This window comes from Nicotiana tabacum, chromosome 17 (assembly GCF_000715075.1).
Source record: "Nicotiana tabacum cultivar K326 chromosome 17, ASM71507v2, whole genome shotgun sequence".
NCBI lineage: Eukaryota > Viridiplantae > Streptophyta > Magnoliopsida > Solanales > Solanaceae > Nicotiana > Nicotiana tabacum.
Window position 1 is genome coordinate 14,573,161 of NC_134096.1, and position 15,288 is coordinate 14,588,448.

General features: G+C 33.9%; 2 protein-coding genes and 1 non-coding gene across 3 annotated transcripts; 2 read left to right on the forward strand and 1 right to left on the reverse strand.

Annotated features, from left to right (window-relative positions):
• Positions 1–1,640: 1,640 nt before the first annotated feature.
• Positions 1,641–2,097, reverse strand: LOC107799401 (uncharacterized). Its single transcript, XM_075235395.1, has 2 exons — positions 1,880–2,097; positions 1,641–1,809 (listed from the first exon to the last, which is right to left on the reverse strand). Exons 1-2 carry the CDS (start codon positions 2,095–2,097, stop codon positions 1,641–1,643), a joined length of 387 nt encoding a protein of 128 aa, XP_075091496.1.
• Positions 2,098–3,145: 1,048 nt separating this feature from the next.
• LOC142172244 (small nucleolar RNA R71) lies at positions 3,146–3,252 on the forward strand. Its single transcript, XR_012701618.1, has one exon. It is a non-coding gene; the product is annotated as a small nucleolar RNA R71 (small nucleolar RNA).
• Positions 3,253–5,884: 2,632 nt separating this feature from the next.
• Positions 5,885–10,353, forward strand: LOC107764732 (RHOMBOID-like protein 2). Its single transcript, XM_075233751.1, has 6 exons — positions 5,885–6,367; positions 6,867–7,030; positions 7,380–7,543; positions 9,142–9,401; positions 9,674–9,794; positions 9,923–10,353. The coding sequence occupies exons 1-6, from the start codon at positions 6,015–6,017 to the stop codon at positions 10,046–10,048; spliced, it is 1,188 nt and encodes a 395-aa protein (XP_075089852.1). The 5' UTR covers positions 5,885–6,014; the 3' UTR covers positions 10,049–10,353.
• The last annotated feature ends 4,935 nt before the right edge of the window (positions 10,354–15,288 follow it).

The window sequence follows — 15,288 nt, forward strand, 5'->3', positions numbered from 1 at the left end:
CACAGAGGTCAAAGACTTTACCTTACCTTCGCAAATCATGTGCCCTCACACAAATAATAGAGAGTAGTTCCACACACAATAAATTTCAAGAACAATTAGAAACTCAAGATAGAAAGAATTCGCTCATTCTCAGAATTAAGATTCATGTGCCATAGAAGACGTACCATAGGCTAGCCCGTACTGTAATACTTTACTAATTCGAGCTCATTCAGTCAAAGATCAAGTATGACTTAATTTGGTTGTAATATAGGCTGCAGGACGGGCATGATACATTTGGATATAGTGACTACACCTCCCTAAGCACTTTAATACATAAAATTTTACAATTTAAACCCCACGCTTATTTTGAACCAAGCTCCCAATATCTCTAAGCATAAACAAGATAAGAACTACCACTAGCATGTAATCCATTTTTTCCTTTTCTAAATTCTGATTTTTTTCTTTTCAAGCAAATTCACTTTTTTTTTCTTTCAATTCCCTACAAGTGGCTTTCGCGATGTTTTTTCAAAAAATTCACCTTTCTCCTTTTTCAATAGTTCCACTCAAAAACCCGACCATACCTCATTTAGCTTTTATAAGTTCATAACAAAATCAAGTGCTCAAGAGAGGTAGAAGGTTCAAATAGATAGTCAATTCAAACAAGGATCAGGCTTGCAGTATGGTTGCCAAAGAAGTAGGATTATAGGCTCAAACGAGCTATTAGGATACATAACAGTTAGGCGGGTCATAAACATATAAGTGGCTAAATAAAGAAATGCATATATCACTTCCTAGACTGAACAAAACTGCTATTTCACTTTGCAAACACTCGGGGCAAGTTCTAGACATCAACTGACATGCACAGAATATCCACAAAAACCTCACTCACACATTGGCACATAACTCACTTAGGATCGAATCTATGTAGCAAAGTCAAAATCAAACAATTTAAGGCACTACAATACATGAGTCAAGAACTAAGCCTAGACGTCACAACTAAAGCACTCACTACTCTCAAGGCACAACAAAGTAAAAAATAATTATCTCCATTTAACACCATAGCACAAGACTTCCCTATTCCTAATAAAAAAAATTAACTACACTCGGTTCAAGCAAAACCCTTAGAAAAGAATCTCGACACAAAGAAAAATCAAAGGGGAATTGTTACACAACCTAGGAAAACAAAATATTTTTTTTGACTTTGATCCCTCAAGAAGACATTCGAGTAAATCCATCGTCGAAAAAAGTCAAAAAAAATAATTCAAACAAAATACACGAAAACAAACCTACATGTACATATTTACATCCCCCACTCCACACTTTAAATTGTGGCATGTCCCCATGACATGCAAATAAAAAGCAAGAGGTAAAGGAAACTCCCCTAATTCATCTAGTCGGGGTCTGAATCGATGTTGGGATCTCCTCTGCACGCCCGACCCGGTGCACACATCCATGTTGAGAGCTTCTTTTCGTCCTTCTTTGGGTACACCCCACACTTATCAGTTTTACTTTCCCCAGTTTTCTCCTTTAGGGTCCCTCATTGCTCATTCCATCTTGAAGACCACCCTTTCTTCCCCGACTTTGAGCATGAGCTACCTTGCTAGAATGTCTAGAACTGCTCTGCCAATAGCTAAGAAGGGTCTCCCTAGAATTAGAGGGGCCTATTTATTCTCCTCCATGTTCACCACAATGAAATCCACAGGGAACACAAATTTGTCCACCCAAACTAGCACATCCTCCACTATTCCTTCAGGTATGATTGTGGTCTGATCCGCCAGCTGCAAGGACACAAGTATAGACCTGATTTCTCCAATCTCTCCCTCCAATTTCCTGAAAATAGACAAAGGCTTAAGATTAATAGAAGAACCCGAATCACACAAAGAATTTTTAAACTTAGTACTTCCTAAAAGAGCATGGTATAGTAAAACTCCCTGGATCTCCACACTTTTGAGGGAGCTTATTCTGCAGAATGGCACTACAGTGCTCTGTGAGCTTGACCACCGATGTCTCTTCCACCTTTCGCTTGTTGGATAATATCTCCTTTAAGAACTTGGCATATGTTGGCATCTGTGAAAGCACCTCTGTGAAAGGTACATTAACATGCACCTGCTCGAGCATTTCTAGAAAATGCCTAAATTATTTGTTCAACTTCTCTCTTCTTTGCTACTGAGGGAAAATTAAAGCATGCATATATTTACTTTCTTCAGTCTCCTCATTTATTTCATTCTCATCTTTCGTCTTCTTCTAAGCTGTAGTCTTCCCCTTCTTCTTCAGACCATCATCTACCATTCCTGCACCTTTTTGAATGTTGTCATTTTTCTGCTCCTCCACAATATCCACATGTCTTTCAATCAGCTCATCCTTTTGTTTTGCCCTGGGATCCTCCAATGCATGCCCACTCCTCAAAAACACTGCATTTATTGTCTCTTTTGGATTTATTTCAGTATCAGCAGGGAGAGTTCCTGGAACCCTCTCAGACAATAGATTAGCTAGTTGCCCCATTTGTCTTTCCAAGTTTCGAATGGTCGTGCCTTGTTCTCTGATAGCTGCGCCATGGGTTTCAAGCCTCTCATCTGTCTTAATAATAAAGACCTTCATCAGATCTTCCATCCTAGACAAATTAGACCGTGGAGGATGATATTGCTGCCTCTGTTGATTTTGAAAAATTGGAGCTCCCTGCCCCTAGGGTCTGGAGTTATTTTGTTGCAATGCGTTTGCACTACCACCTAGTGAACTCTAAGAAAAACCTGGGTGCCTCTGCCCCATGGACTTAAAATTGTTGCCACTGTCAAAGTTCCCCACAACATTTACTACTTCAGCTGAAGCTTGACACTCATGTGTAGGGTATCCCATTCCATGAAAGTCACATGCCACTTGCGGCTCACTCTGTACCTTGGCCATTGTTAACTTTCTTATTTCTCTAGCCATAGTGTCTAGATAGGTTTGCACTAATGTGTTTGAGTCTACCTGGTGAACCCCAACTGATTTTCTTCTATCATTACTCTTAGCAGGCCATTGGTTAGCATCTTCAGAGAGCTCATCAAGAATTGCAACAATCTTCTTAGGAGTCTTCTTCATTAAAGGACCTCCAACTGCAGTACTCAGAATTCGTCGTGAGGAAGGTGTCAGTCCATCCCAAAAGTCTTGGAGTTGCATCCATAATTCTATTCCATTATGGTGACAGTTTCTCACTATCTCTTTGAATCTTTCTCAAGCTTCGAAGGCCATTTCAGTATCCTTCTGGCATAAATTGTGGATTTCTCTTCTGAATTTCACTATTTTAGCAGCTGAGAAGTATTTGTCAAGAAACGTTTAAGTCATATATTCCCATGTCCTGATCGACTCAGTTGGTAAGCTTCGAATCCAGTGATTTGCGTCATCCTTCAGTGACGTATAAAACATGGGGTGTAACAACTACATCTTTTGACACTCCGTTATACTGGAAGATGTTCATAATTTTCTCAAAATCCATCAAATGAGTGTTAGGATCTTCATTCACCTTCCCTCTGAAGACACAGTTGTTCTAGATAGTTTGAAGCAAACCTTGCTTCAACTCGAAATTATTCGCTACTACTGGTGGAGGTCTGACACTGAAAAGTCCCTGATTGTAGACTGGTCTGGCATAATCACCCAATGCTCTACCAGGACTAGGTACCATATTTTGGAAATGGTCTTCAACCAAGGTTCGATTTAGATTGAATCTTTGACCCCACAATCATCGATAGTCTCATCAGCAACTCTACGGGATACCTCAGCTGGTATCCATTCATCTTCTTATTGTGCTGCCTCTCTTGCAGCAAAGTCTACTCCGTCAATCTCTTTGTTTGCCATGTTATCTTGAGTCGAAGTATCACCCAAGAAATTTGCTGTTAATTCTCTTTCTTTCCTCAGTTGTAGCAGGTGTTTCTCCAACTCTAGTTTGTAGAGTATCACTTCCTTTGAAGAAGATCGAGTCATACACAAGAGAAGCCAACATGTTGCCTGCACATGGAAGAGAAGACATGTGGAGAATAAAATAAAATAGGTTCCTGAATTATCACCAAAAACTATTTTGAACACTATTGATTTCCAATCCCTAGTAACGACGCCAAAATTTGACGAGCGCAAAACACAACAAGAAAATGATGCTCGCTAGCCAAAGATAGTATAGTATAATTATCGTCTCCACATAGATTGGATTTAAATAATGTTCAAGTAATTTCTAGTTTAACACTATTCAAGATGATTAACACTTTGATTGGAATAAGTATGGACTAAAATTAATTATTAAAATTAAAGCAATTAACAATTGATCAGAGAGAACTAGAGAGTAAAGCAATGGATTATTATCAAGACGAAGAATAAGGGTTTTGACATGATAGGTGCAAGACTGTTATCCTGGATATGACACTGTTATATTTCAGTCTTGAGGTTCTATCGATTCTCATGAATTCAATAGGTGATTACTTTATACTTCCGATTTAGACTGCTCTCTCGATTAAATCTAAATCTTTCAAATAAACTAATGTGGAGTGCGGTAAAATTTGCAAGAATCTATTGGTAGGAATGATCCAAGAGAAACTTCTTGCGAATATTTCTCAATCTTAATTTAAACAGTAACTCAAAAATCTCTCTCGATTACTTTAAAGAATCACCAAAATAAACTAAGGCATACACTGCAATAATATTAAATAAGATGTTCCTCTTTCAATTAAAAACTATAAAGAATAAAATCACAAAATAATATTAAAGCTCCTCCAATAAATTAAGCAATTAAACACTAGTCAAATCCATAAACAACAACCAAGTCACCAAATCATGCCAAACCCTAAGTAAACTACTCCATAGATATGGAGAAAGTCATCACAAATAGAATTAAAGATTAAGAAAATATCAATCTAACATTACAATCCAAACTCCCGTATTGAATTGATGGAAAGATGATGAAATCTTGTGTCTTGTAGCCTCCAATGCTCTCCCACGGCTTCCAAGGTCAAAAGTCCCTTCAAAAATGTCCTTTTGCGGTCAAAAGTCCTCTCCTGCCTCAGGCCCGCTTTTGCGGAACTTCTCTCGTACCTTTGGACTCGCAGATGCGGAAATCGCCTCGAATTTGTGGCCTCTTCCCAGCCTAGCCAGCCTCCGTACATGCGGTCCTCCTGTCGCTTCTGCGACTTCGCACCTGCGGCCCCATTCTTGCAGGTGCGATCACACCAGGCATCAGAAAAATTCAGCCAAGTTCCTAAGTCCAAAACCAATCCGAAATCATTCTGAGTCTCACCCGAGGCCCCTGGGACCCCATCCAAACATACCAACACGATCTAATACACGATACGAACTTAATCGAAGTCTCAAATCACATCAAACAAAATCGAAATCGCACCCCAATTTTTCACATACATTGCTATATTCTATGGTGAAAATACTACGTTCGATTGAATCTGTAGCTTATTAGCTACATCAAAACCACTGTGTTCCAGAAATATCGCCATCTTTTATCGTGAAAATTTTAGAGTAAGAATATAATTCATGCAACCAGTCTATATACCATCTATCTATACATATACTAAAACTTGTAGAAATGATTAAGAGTTCCCAAATCACGATTCAAATGGTATTTACGTTGTAAAAGGTACAATATTATAGTGTAAGTTTTGAAAACCCTTTTATGTTTTTAATGATCAGGTACAAATTTTGACCGTATCGTTTCAATTGAACTACGTGATAAAATTTTACTGAAACATCAACTCTGTCAAGCCTTAAAATTGTAAGCATTGAAACAATTCATAATAATGAGTATAATAATTAAACCAAATTGGACCCCTCATCTTGTGTAAAAATATTAACCTCCTAGATCTCATTTCTCTTTCTATTAGTATAGGCTCTCTCCAAAAACTTAGTATTCTCCTCCTATGTTTCACAACATGCAATCCATTGGAATGCTCTTCCTCAATTAGTGCTGCATCAACCAATGGACATTTTCACATAAAAATTCATAACCCCTTATTTCTTTTCTCTCCTTTTTCCTCCCCGTTTTGTTCTTTGATCAAGGCAACATTATGGGAAGGAGGACTCCGTCGAGTAATTCTTCGCCGGAGTCGGACCTCGACACGATCAAAGTTCAACCTCGGGACAGTGGTCCGAATCTGGAGGAACGTGATCGGTACCCTGCACATTATTCTAACCAACACTCTCGTCCTCCGGGCCCGCCGCCTAATTATCAGCCCTATACAAAATGGTTGCCATGGCTAGTACCTATTATTGCTATTGTCAATGTTGTTCTTTTTGTACTTGTTATGTACGTTAACGATTGTCCTCGTAATAGTCAAAATTGTTTTGGAACCGAGATCTTTGGTCGTTATGCATTTCAAGATGTCCATGAAAACCCTTTACTTGGTCCCTCCACAACAACGTAAGTCCCTTTCTGTATTTTATTTCCTTGATTTTCAAGGTAAAATAAATGTTGATCATCATTTCTTTTGATATATTAGCTCATTCACAAATCATCATTAGAGATATCATTATACATATTTTATACGTAAAGCAACGTAATTCCGTGGGAGAGACACCGTTTAGAAATAAAGGGGTATCATGGAAAGAAGAATTTCTTACGTGTGTTTATTTAAATGTATTTTCCCAAAATAAAATAAAACAATATGTATACATATATATGTGCCGACTTCTCTTGAAAAATAATGCAAGGTATACATCAATTTGAGACAGAAAGTAAAATCGTAGAACCAAGATAGTCCTAAGCTCAAACTCATTTACATGTCGAATTAGTATAATAGTCCGATACTGTTTACACAAAATCATGTGTACACCGCTCTGTGTGTAACCTTTTCACTTGATCAAGGGTTTTTGAAGAATGTAAAGTTCTAATGACATGCTCATTATTTTTATTCTTATAGGTTACAAAAGTTGGGTGCTCTTGACGTGAAAAAAGTGGTTGAAGACCGTCAATTATGGAGATTACTTTCTTGCATGTGGTTACATGCTGGTGTATTTCATGTTGCTGCCAATATGTTGAGCTTGTTATTTGTAGGTATTCGGCTTGAGCAAGAGTTTGGATTTGGTACGTAAAAGAATTTTTACACTTCCAAATTATCAACTTAAATATTCATAATAGATGAAATAAGTAAGTACTTGAAAAGTACTGCTCGTTACTTACTACAACCATGGGCGGATCGATCGGAGCTACAACTTACGAAGGGTGGTCAATTGGACATCTTTCACCGAAAAAATTATATTGTCTATATATATCAAATATCGTTTAATTTTTTATACAAATATATCAAATCTTGAACACCCTTGAACACTTTTATTGAAATTCCTGACTTTTATACTTAGCTTATACAAATTAAACCTTTGTTTTAACAGTACTGCCATAATTACTTTCTAACTTCTACTATCTGTTTTTCTAGTGAGAATTGGTCCGCTTTATGTTTTGGCTGGGGTTGGAGGGAGTCTATTATCAGCTCTGTTTGTGAGGAAAAAAATCTCTGTTGGTGCTTCTGGTGCATTGTTTGGTTTACTTGGAGCTATGCTATCTGAACTCATCACAAATTGGACACTATATGAAAACAAGGTATGGTTTAAACTCTTTGAATAATGGATTTAGCTTATACAGATTGACAGTGTAGAGAAATTTTTCACTATTCGTGTATTTTAATCTTTTGTAGTATGTAATTTGTCTTTTTTTTTCATACTAATAATCTCATTTAATATTGACGGTTACCTGTAGCTATCATTGACTTTATAGCATAAAGAGTAAAAAGGTTAAAGATATCCATTTACTATACGAAATATTTTTATTTTATTCTCTGTTATACTTGGAGTTATTGGTACTCTTGCCGCTGGCAAATGATGTTGTATTCGCCTTGATATTAATAGAACTCCAGCCTGAAGTATACATAGGATATTTGAAGCAAAGTCAAAAGTATCTTCTCCCAAAATATTTTGACACACAGAATTCATCCAATTCACGCTGGAACTCTATTAAAGTCAAGAGTAAATACAAGATGATTTACCAAGAGTAAGAGTATGAATGGCCCCAAAATACACGGGTAAATTTCACAAATGGTCCTATAATTATGTCTTTTTTTCATTAAAGTCATATAACTTTGTTTTCTCACACAAAAATCATATAACTATGACTTATTTTCACAAAAATCATATGACTTTGTTTTCTCACACAAAAATCATAAAACTTTCACCAACTCAAACAAAAATCATAGTGGTTGGAAAATAAATTTTCTTATTTAGTATTTTCTTATTTTACGTTAGCTCCTAAATATAATAGCCAATAAAATATTATATATATATATGTGTGTGTGTGTGTGTGTGTGTTATACATATAACATACACATTCTATATATATTTTGGCTAGCAAATGTAATTAGTTTCGGCCGACCGGTTAATTTTATATTTTTTCCTTAAAATAGGAATGACCCAACCCAGCCTGACCTAATATCCATATACGTAAGTTAAAATAATACTAAAAGTGAATTCTTTCCCCATAAAAAATTTAGTTCGGAATGCATGAGATTCTGACAAAAAAATAAAGAAATAAAAGGTATAATTAGAGAGCACTTGAAATAAAAATGCTATCAATTTGAATAAAAATCTTTAAAAAAAAAATAAAAGATAGAAGTATCATGTTTTGAAGGATTTACTATTCATCTGTGTGTATATATATATATATATATATATATATATATATATATATATATATATATATATATATATATATATATATATATATTAGGTTGAGGGGCCAGGTCGGGTTGAGTCATTCCTATTTTAATTGGATTATTATTTATTAGACTGAAAATAAAAAATAAAAAAACCACAAAATAATAAAATACTACAAAAAAAAATATTTTTCGATCACTATGATTTTTGTGTGAGTTAGTAAAAGTATTATGATTTTTGTGTGAGAAAATATAGTTATGTGACTTTGGTGGAAAAAAATCATAGTTCTATGACCATTTGTGAAATTTACCCCAAAATACGCCTAACGGCAAATTTAATATTTCATTTAGTAGACACTTTTCCTAACGTAATTTCCTTTTAAATTGTCAATTTAGAAAATTTGAACTCTAGTATAATTTGTCTAGCCAAAATTCACATTTCCTTTGGCATCTCTGGCAATTGGACTAATTAATTTGTTTTTTGTCAAAACAGTTGGCAACACTGCTTACTCTGCTCCTCATAATTGCGATAAATCTAGCTGTTGGAATTCTTCCTCATGTGGACAATTTTGCACATCTTGGAGGATTTATAACTGGATTTCTTCTTGGTTGTGTCCTTTTGATTCGTCCACAATTTGGATGGATGGATAAAAAAAGAGCACCTTCTGGTTATTTTGCGGCATCAAAAAAGTCCAAGTACAAGATTTATCAGTACATACTATTGATTATGTCATTAGCAATTTTTTTAACTGGGTAAGTAATGTTGTTAATTTCTTGGTTCTTGACGAATATATATTCTACTTATATACTTCGACAATATAGATCAGTTTACTTATTGTAACAGGTAACCTAACTTATTTTCAAAAGAATATTTTTATTGAGGGTTACCTATAAATATCTTTCGGTTGACCCGATAATGCTAACATTTTTAACTTATCGGCGTATACAAGTTAAGTCGGAGAATAATATTCTCTTGTTTTAAAAAAATGTGATAGTAAATAGTAATGGTTACATTTATTGTGTAGGTTTATCCTTGGCCTAATTCTGCTAACAAATGGATGGGATGGTAATGCACATTGCTCTTGGTGTCATTACTTAAGTTGTGTCCCAACCCCTCTATGGTCCTGTACTGAAGCACGTTGCGCGGTAAAATCTCTCTTCTAATTCTTTATTTTAGAATTGCTTTAATTTTTATTTACCTTTTTCTTGCATCTTCTTTAAATTTTTAGTTGGGTAGCCTCTTAAAATTTATTTATGCGACTTTCTTTTTGCAGACTACCCAGCTAGAGAACCAATTGAACATGACGTGCACATCTAATCATAAAAATGGGACTTATATTTTGTCAAACCCCAACAACACTATAGAGATTCAAATGCTATGTTCCAAACTTTGCAAATGAAGAGTTCATAGTTGGAAAACTATTGTTTGTGGTGAAAATTATGAAGCAATATTTTTTGTGGTTCATTGCCCAAGAACACAAGCTTTGGAGACTACAAAATATTATGTAAACCTTCATTTAAACAAGTATATATATCTACATATAGTTATTATTATCAGTGAAATTTGTGTTGTTTCTTCTTCTTTCTCCTCTTCTTTTCTTTGTGTTCTACTTTCAGAGATATCTCATCTGTATTTTTGTAATTGCTCTCACCGGTGTACACCACCATATGTAAATCCTTCTGTTGTTGATATTTTTGTTTTTAATCTTGTATTATAACTAATTTTGTATGGATTTCAATAGCCATGAAAACTAGATTTTGATTCGTAATGAAATCGAAGTGATAGAGAACCAATTTGAACTTATTGTTTACCGGAAAAACGGTACAGTTGAATATGTAATGTGGTTTATGAACACGTGGATTAAATTAATTCGATAAAGTAAAATATGAAAGTGAAAATAGAGTAAATAAGGATAATTGAAGAAGAGACAAGCCTGAGCTTCAGAATGTTCCCACTGGGATCAATAATAATTGGAAAATCTCGAAGCTTAAAAGAATGAGAGAAAATATGTTAGTCTTTTACTATTAGTATTTCTTGATGTTTCATAATTGGATGAAAGCCTCTATTTATACTAGAGCTATAGGGTGCATGATTAGAAATTATGCCCCCTTAATTACCAATATTAATGATATAATAAAAGGTAATTAAAAGGTAATAAAGCCTAATAAACGCTAATAAAAGTTGGAGAAATCTTAGGGGTCTCTGTAACGTTTATATAGCGATCATATCTTGAATTGTCTCTTTTCCTGCCACAGGTTCGTATCCAGTGTCACCATGGTTGATTCAGTACTGACTGGCAATCCTTGACACGTGTCGCTTCTTAATTTACCCAACTCTTAAGACCGATTTTTACCGTATACAGATAGCCCCCTACTTTTCGGTTACTCATTGTGATGTGACCGGTGTGAGCACCTAATTTTTTCCTATATTTGAATTCTTACCATCTTCTACTATATAAATATTTTTAGAAATTTAATATAGATTTGTTCTTAGATTTGTTACATTGTTTTATATAGAGTAAGAATTAAAAATAATTTAAAAGGTCAAATTATTAATATTAGTGTTATTTTTTATTTTTTATCTTTATTTTAAAATAAATAAATTAAAAAACAAAACGAAAAAACTAAATATTTTTTATTATTTTCAGATAGGAATAAAATAATAGAAAAATTAAAAGTATGGAATAAAAAGTAAAAGTAAAAGTAGGTGGAAATTATTTAATAAAAAAGTAAAAGAAAGTGAAAAATTAAAACAATAAAAGTAAAAGAATATGAAAATTTTAAAAATAAAAAGTAAAAGAAAGTGAAAATTTAAAAAAGAAAAGTAAAATAAGTGGAAATTAAAAAAAGTAAAGTAAAATAAGTGAAAAATAAAAAAAAGTAAAGTAAAAAAAGTAGGAAATTAAAAAATAAAAGTAAAGGAAAGTGGGCAATTATTATTTTTTTTTAAAAGAAGAAAAATGGGAAGTGGGAATTCTTTTTAATTAAAAATAAAAAAATAAAAAATAAAAAAATCCGAATTTTTAACCCTATAAATAGAAGAGAAATGTGAGGAGAAAAGAGAGAGAGAAAAGAAGGAGGAGAGAATTGAGAGAAATTTTTGTTCTTCTACGCTAAGGGAATTTCTACTCGTGTCATTCTTTCTTTCTCTTTCTTTTACAAAATCTAACAATCCATCACTCCGTTTAAGACTCGACAATGCCCCAAATTCAAGCCTAAAAACACATTTGAAGTATCCTAATAAACGTAACAAGGTTCCGACTTTGTCTCTCCGTCTTCGTCGAGGTCACCACGGTCCTGATAATAAAGTTGATTCGCTAGAGGTATTTTATTTTTCAGATCTTGTCTTTATGACTTATCGAAATTTTAAGATCATTAATTGTTTGATTAAGCATTACAGTCTGGAATAATATATATTGCTATTTGGAAGATTTGTTTCTTTCGGCCTTTCTGTATTTCTTTTTCTTTTTTTGAAAAAATGGCGTGATGTTTGGTTCCATTAGTTGATGTTTTGTTGTTTGGATCTTTTATTTTAATTTCTTGAATCATGATTAATATTATATTAGCTATCATTATTTTAGTTTGTTTAATAAAAATTTAATCCCTTAAGTATATAAACAGTGATGTGAATAACAATGAGAAGTGAGTTTGGTTCCAATTCTTAGGAAAGAAAGAAGATTTGGGCCTACAGAGCTGGCCCAACTCCGAAACTCCACTACTATTAGTCCATTCATGACTTGCAATGAAGATAATTCTCTTAACTGTAATAATAGCAAAGTAATACACTTTTCTATAATAATAATAATAATAATAATTTCCATAACCTATGGCGCTTTTAATTAATCTATCGTGATTATGTATACGTTTGCGTGACATGATTACGATTCCCGAAAAATAAAATCAAAGTAGGCGTTCACGCGGCTTTGGCCAAAACAATCTTGATAATTAATAAAGCGTGATTAATTGTGTACACGTACGCGTGACATAATTTTAAGCGCCCCAAAATAAAACGGATTTACGCACACGTGATCCGTTTCAAAGATTAAATCCATAACGCCATAATTAAAAGCGAGTAAAAAGGTAAATGTACATAGGTTTAAAAATGAGTAATTAAGTAATTTAATTAAGCCAAGTATGATTAAAGCGACTGTGCTAAAATCATGGAACTCGGGAGTGCCTCACACCTTCTCCCGGATTAACAGAATTCCTTACCCGATCTTCTGTGTTTGCGGACCAAAACAAATAGAGTCAATTTTCTCGATTTGGGATTCTAAAATAAACCGGTGACTTGGGACACCATAACAATTATTCCAAGTGGCGACTCTAAACTAAATTAAATAATCTCATTTTGATTAATGTCACTTTAATTGGAAAAACTCCCTATCCCTCGGAAAAAAAAAGTGTGACAGCTGTGGCGACTTTGCTAGGGACAAGAACCCAGAATCTTTGGTTCAGGGTTCAGAATTCGAGCTTGTAATGTGATCTAAGTAGGCTTTCTTGATTGCTGATATTACTGTGTTTGTGGTCCTAATGTGCTAAGTGTTGCTCATTTACCGCTTTGTTATTATTTGAACCGTATAAACTGTCTTCTTACGCCTCCCTTCTGAGTCTTTTGAATTTATGGTGCACACGTGCGCGTGACCCATTTTTCTGTTAGAGGTCATACCAAATAGAACGAGACTGGATCAGTAACTAGACCGGGTAGACTTTCGTGCTTCCGGTACGCTGCCCCCACCTCGGCTCGAGTTGTCCGCTTGGGTAAGCCAGGTCTAAAACACACCCCCAGGATTTAAACCTAGAATAACATAGCCTAATGCCGGATCCCTAGTAGGAATGTTTGTTTAGATCACGTGCATTTGACTTTGTGGACTCAACACAAGGGTTGGGTCCGTCTAGGATAAGTGTACCCAAAATAAAAGACCATCCTAATGCATCCTATGTGCTACTTGTCCATTTAGTTTGATCTGGTTTGCATGTTGATCGGCTTCTATGATAAGAACAGAAAATTGAGAAAAGTAGGAGTGAGAGGTAAGAGAGAGAAAATTCATCCGATTTTCAAAAATTACAGTATTTGAAAAATTCCGCAACTCTGCTCAAATTTTGAAAAAAAGAGAATTTCAAATTGAGCCAAAATTTTCAAGTGTTATATTTCCCCTATTCTGTCAAAATAGACCGAACTACGCGAGTTTGATTCTCACAAAATGTGAGATACGTAGGTAAACCTCATCGGTCCCGGCCCCAATTTTAAAAAAATCCAACACGATTTTCATTTAATTCATTCTTTAGAAGTCTTTCCTTAGAAAATCCCAAATAAAAACCAAAAATATTTTCTTTCTTTTTAGAAGTCTTTCATTCGAAAAAAGAAAATCAAATCAAAATCCAAAAATATATTTTTATTCCTTCTTTAGAAGTCTTTCTTCGAAAAAAATATAAAATCAAAATCAAAATCCAAAAAAAAAGATTTTTTCTTCTTTAGAAGTCTTTCTTTTAAAAAATTCTCAAAAACAAAATCAAAATCCAAAAAAATTTATATTTTCTTTTAAAAATTACCGAAAAGAAAAGATAAAAAAATATATTAAAAAAAATTAAAATCCAAAAATATTTTCTTTATTCATAAAGAAGTTTTCCTTTCAAACATTTCCCAAAAAAAATAAATTAAAATTCAAAATATTTTCCTTGTTAGAAGCTTTCTTGGTCTGTTTTGTATGTGAGTAAAAAAAGAGTTAATTTATTTATTATTCCTGATCTTCTCTTGAACTACGTAATGATCTGATTCATACGGCGTCATGATACGTAGGCAATCTCCATCGGATTCGATCATAGCCATAAACAAATTGAATGAAACAATAAACCGAAAAAAGAAAAAAAATTGAGTGAAAAAATAAACCGAAAAAAAGAAAAAAATTGAGTGAAAAAGAAAGAAAAGAGTGACAAAAAATAACAGAGAAAAATAAAGAGTGAAAAACAACAAAAAGAGAAAGAAAAAAGAAAAAACAAAAGAGCCTCCCCAAAAAAAATCAAAATCCAAAAATATTTTCTATATTCATAAATAAGTTTTTCTTTCAAAAGTTTTCCAAAAAAAAAAATCAAAATTTTAAATTCAAAAATATTTTGCTTATTAGAAGATTTCGTGGTGTGTCTTGTATATGAGTAAAACAAAAGAGTTAATTTATTTACTATTCCTTATCTTCTCTTGAACTACGTAATGATCTAATTCATGCGGCGTCATGATATGTAGGAAATCCCCATCGAATTTGATCATAGCCATAAACAAATTGAGCGAAAAAATAAACCGAAAAAAGAAAAAAAATTAAGTGAAAAAGAAAGAAAAGAGTGACAAAAAATAACAGAGAAAAATAAAGAGTGAAAAATAACAAAAAGAGAAAGAAAAAAGCAATCAAGTTATAAAGAAAAAAATAGAGCCCCCCCAAAAAGAATCAATTCACCCCTATTGGTGAATCATACTCGAGCTTGTTCCAAAAGTTAGTCAGGCTAGGTCTACTGTAGTCAGTAGCCCCGAACCAGCCAAACCATGAGTCCCCCTTGCACCAAGCTGATGATGCTAGATGTGAATACCACTCGGTAGTAGTGGAACATGATACAAAGGACCGTTGGACCCTCAAAAGGGCAGATGAAGACT

Coding starts and splice junctions, on each gene's coding strand:
- LOC107799401 (XM_075235395.1), bottom strand. CDS start 2,097: ATGCTCGAGCAGGTGCATGTTAATGTACCTTTCACAGAGGTGCTTTCA. Junction 1,810..1,879: donor ATACCATGCTCTTTTAGGAA/GTACTAAGTTTA, acceptor GTCTATTTTCAG/GAAATTGGAGGGAGAGATTG.
- LOC107764732 (XM_075233751.1), top strand. CDS start 6,015: ATGGGAAGGAGGACTCCGTCGAGTAATTCTTCGCCGGAGTCGGACCTC. Junction 7,031..7,379: donor TGAGCAAGAGTTTGGATTTG/GTACGTAAAAGA, acceptor CTGTTTTTCTAG/TGAGAATTGGTCCGCTTTAT. Junction 9,402..9,673: donor TTAGCAATTTTTTTAACTGG/GTAAGTAATGTT, acceptor TTTATTGTGTAG/GTTTATCCTTGGCCTAATTC.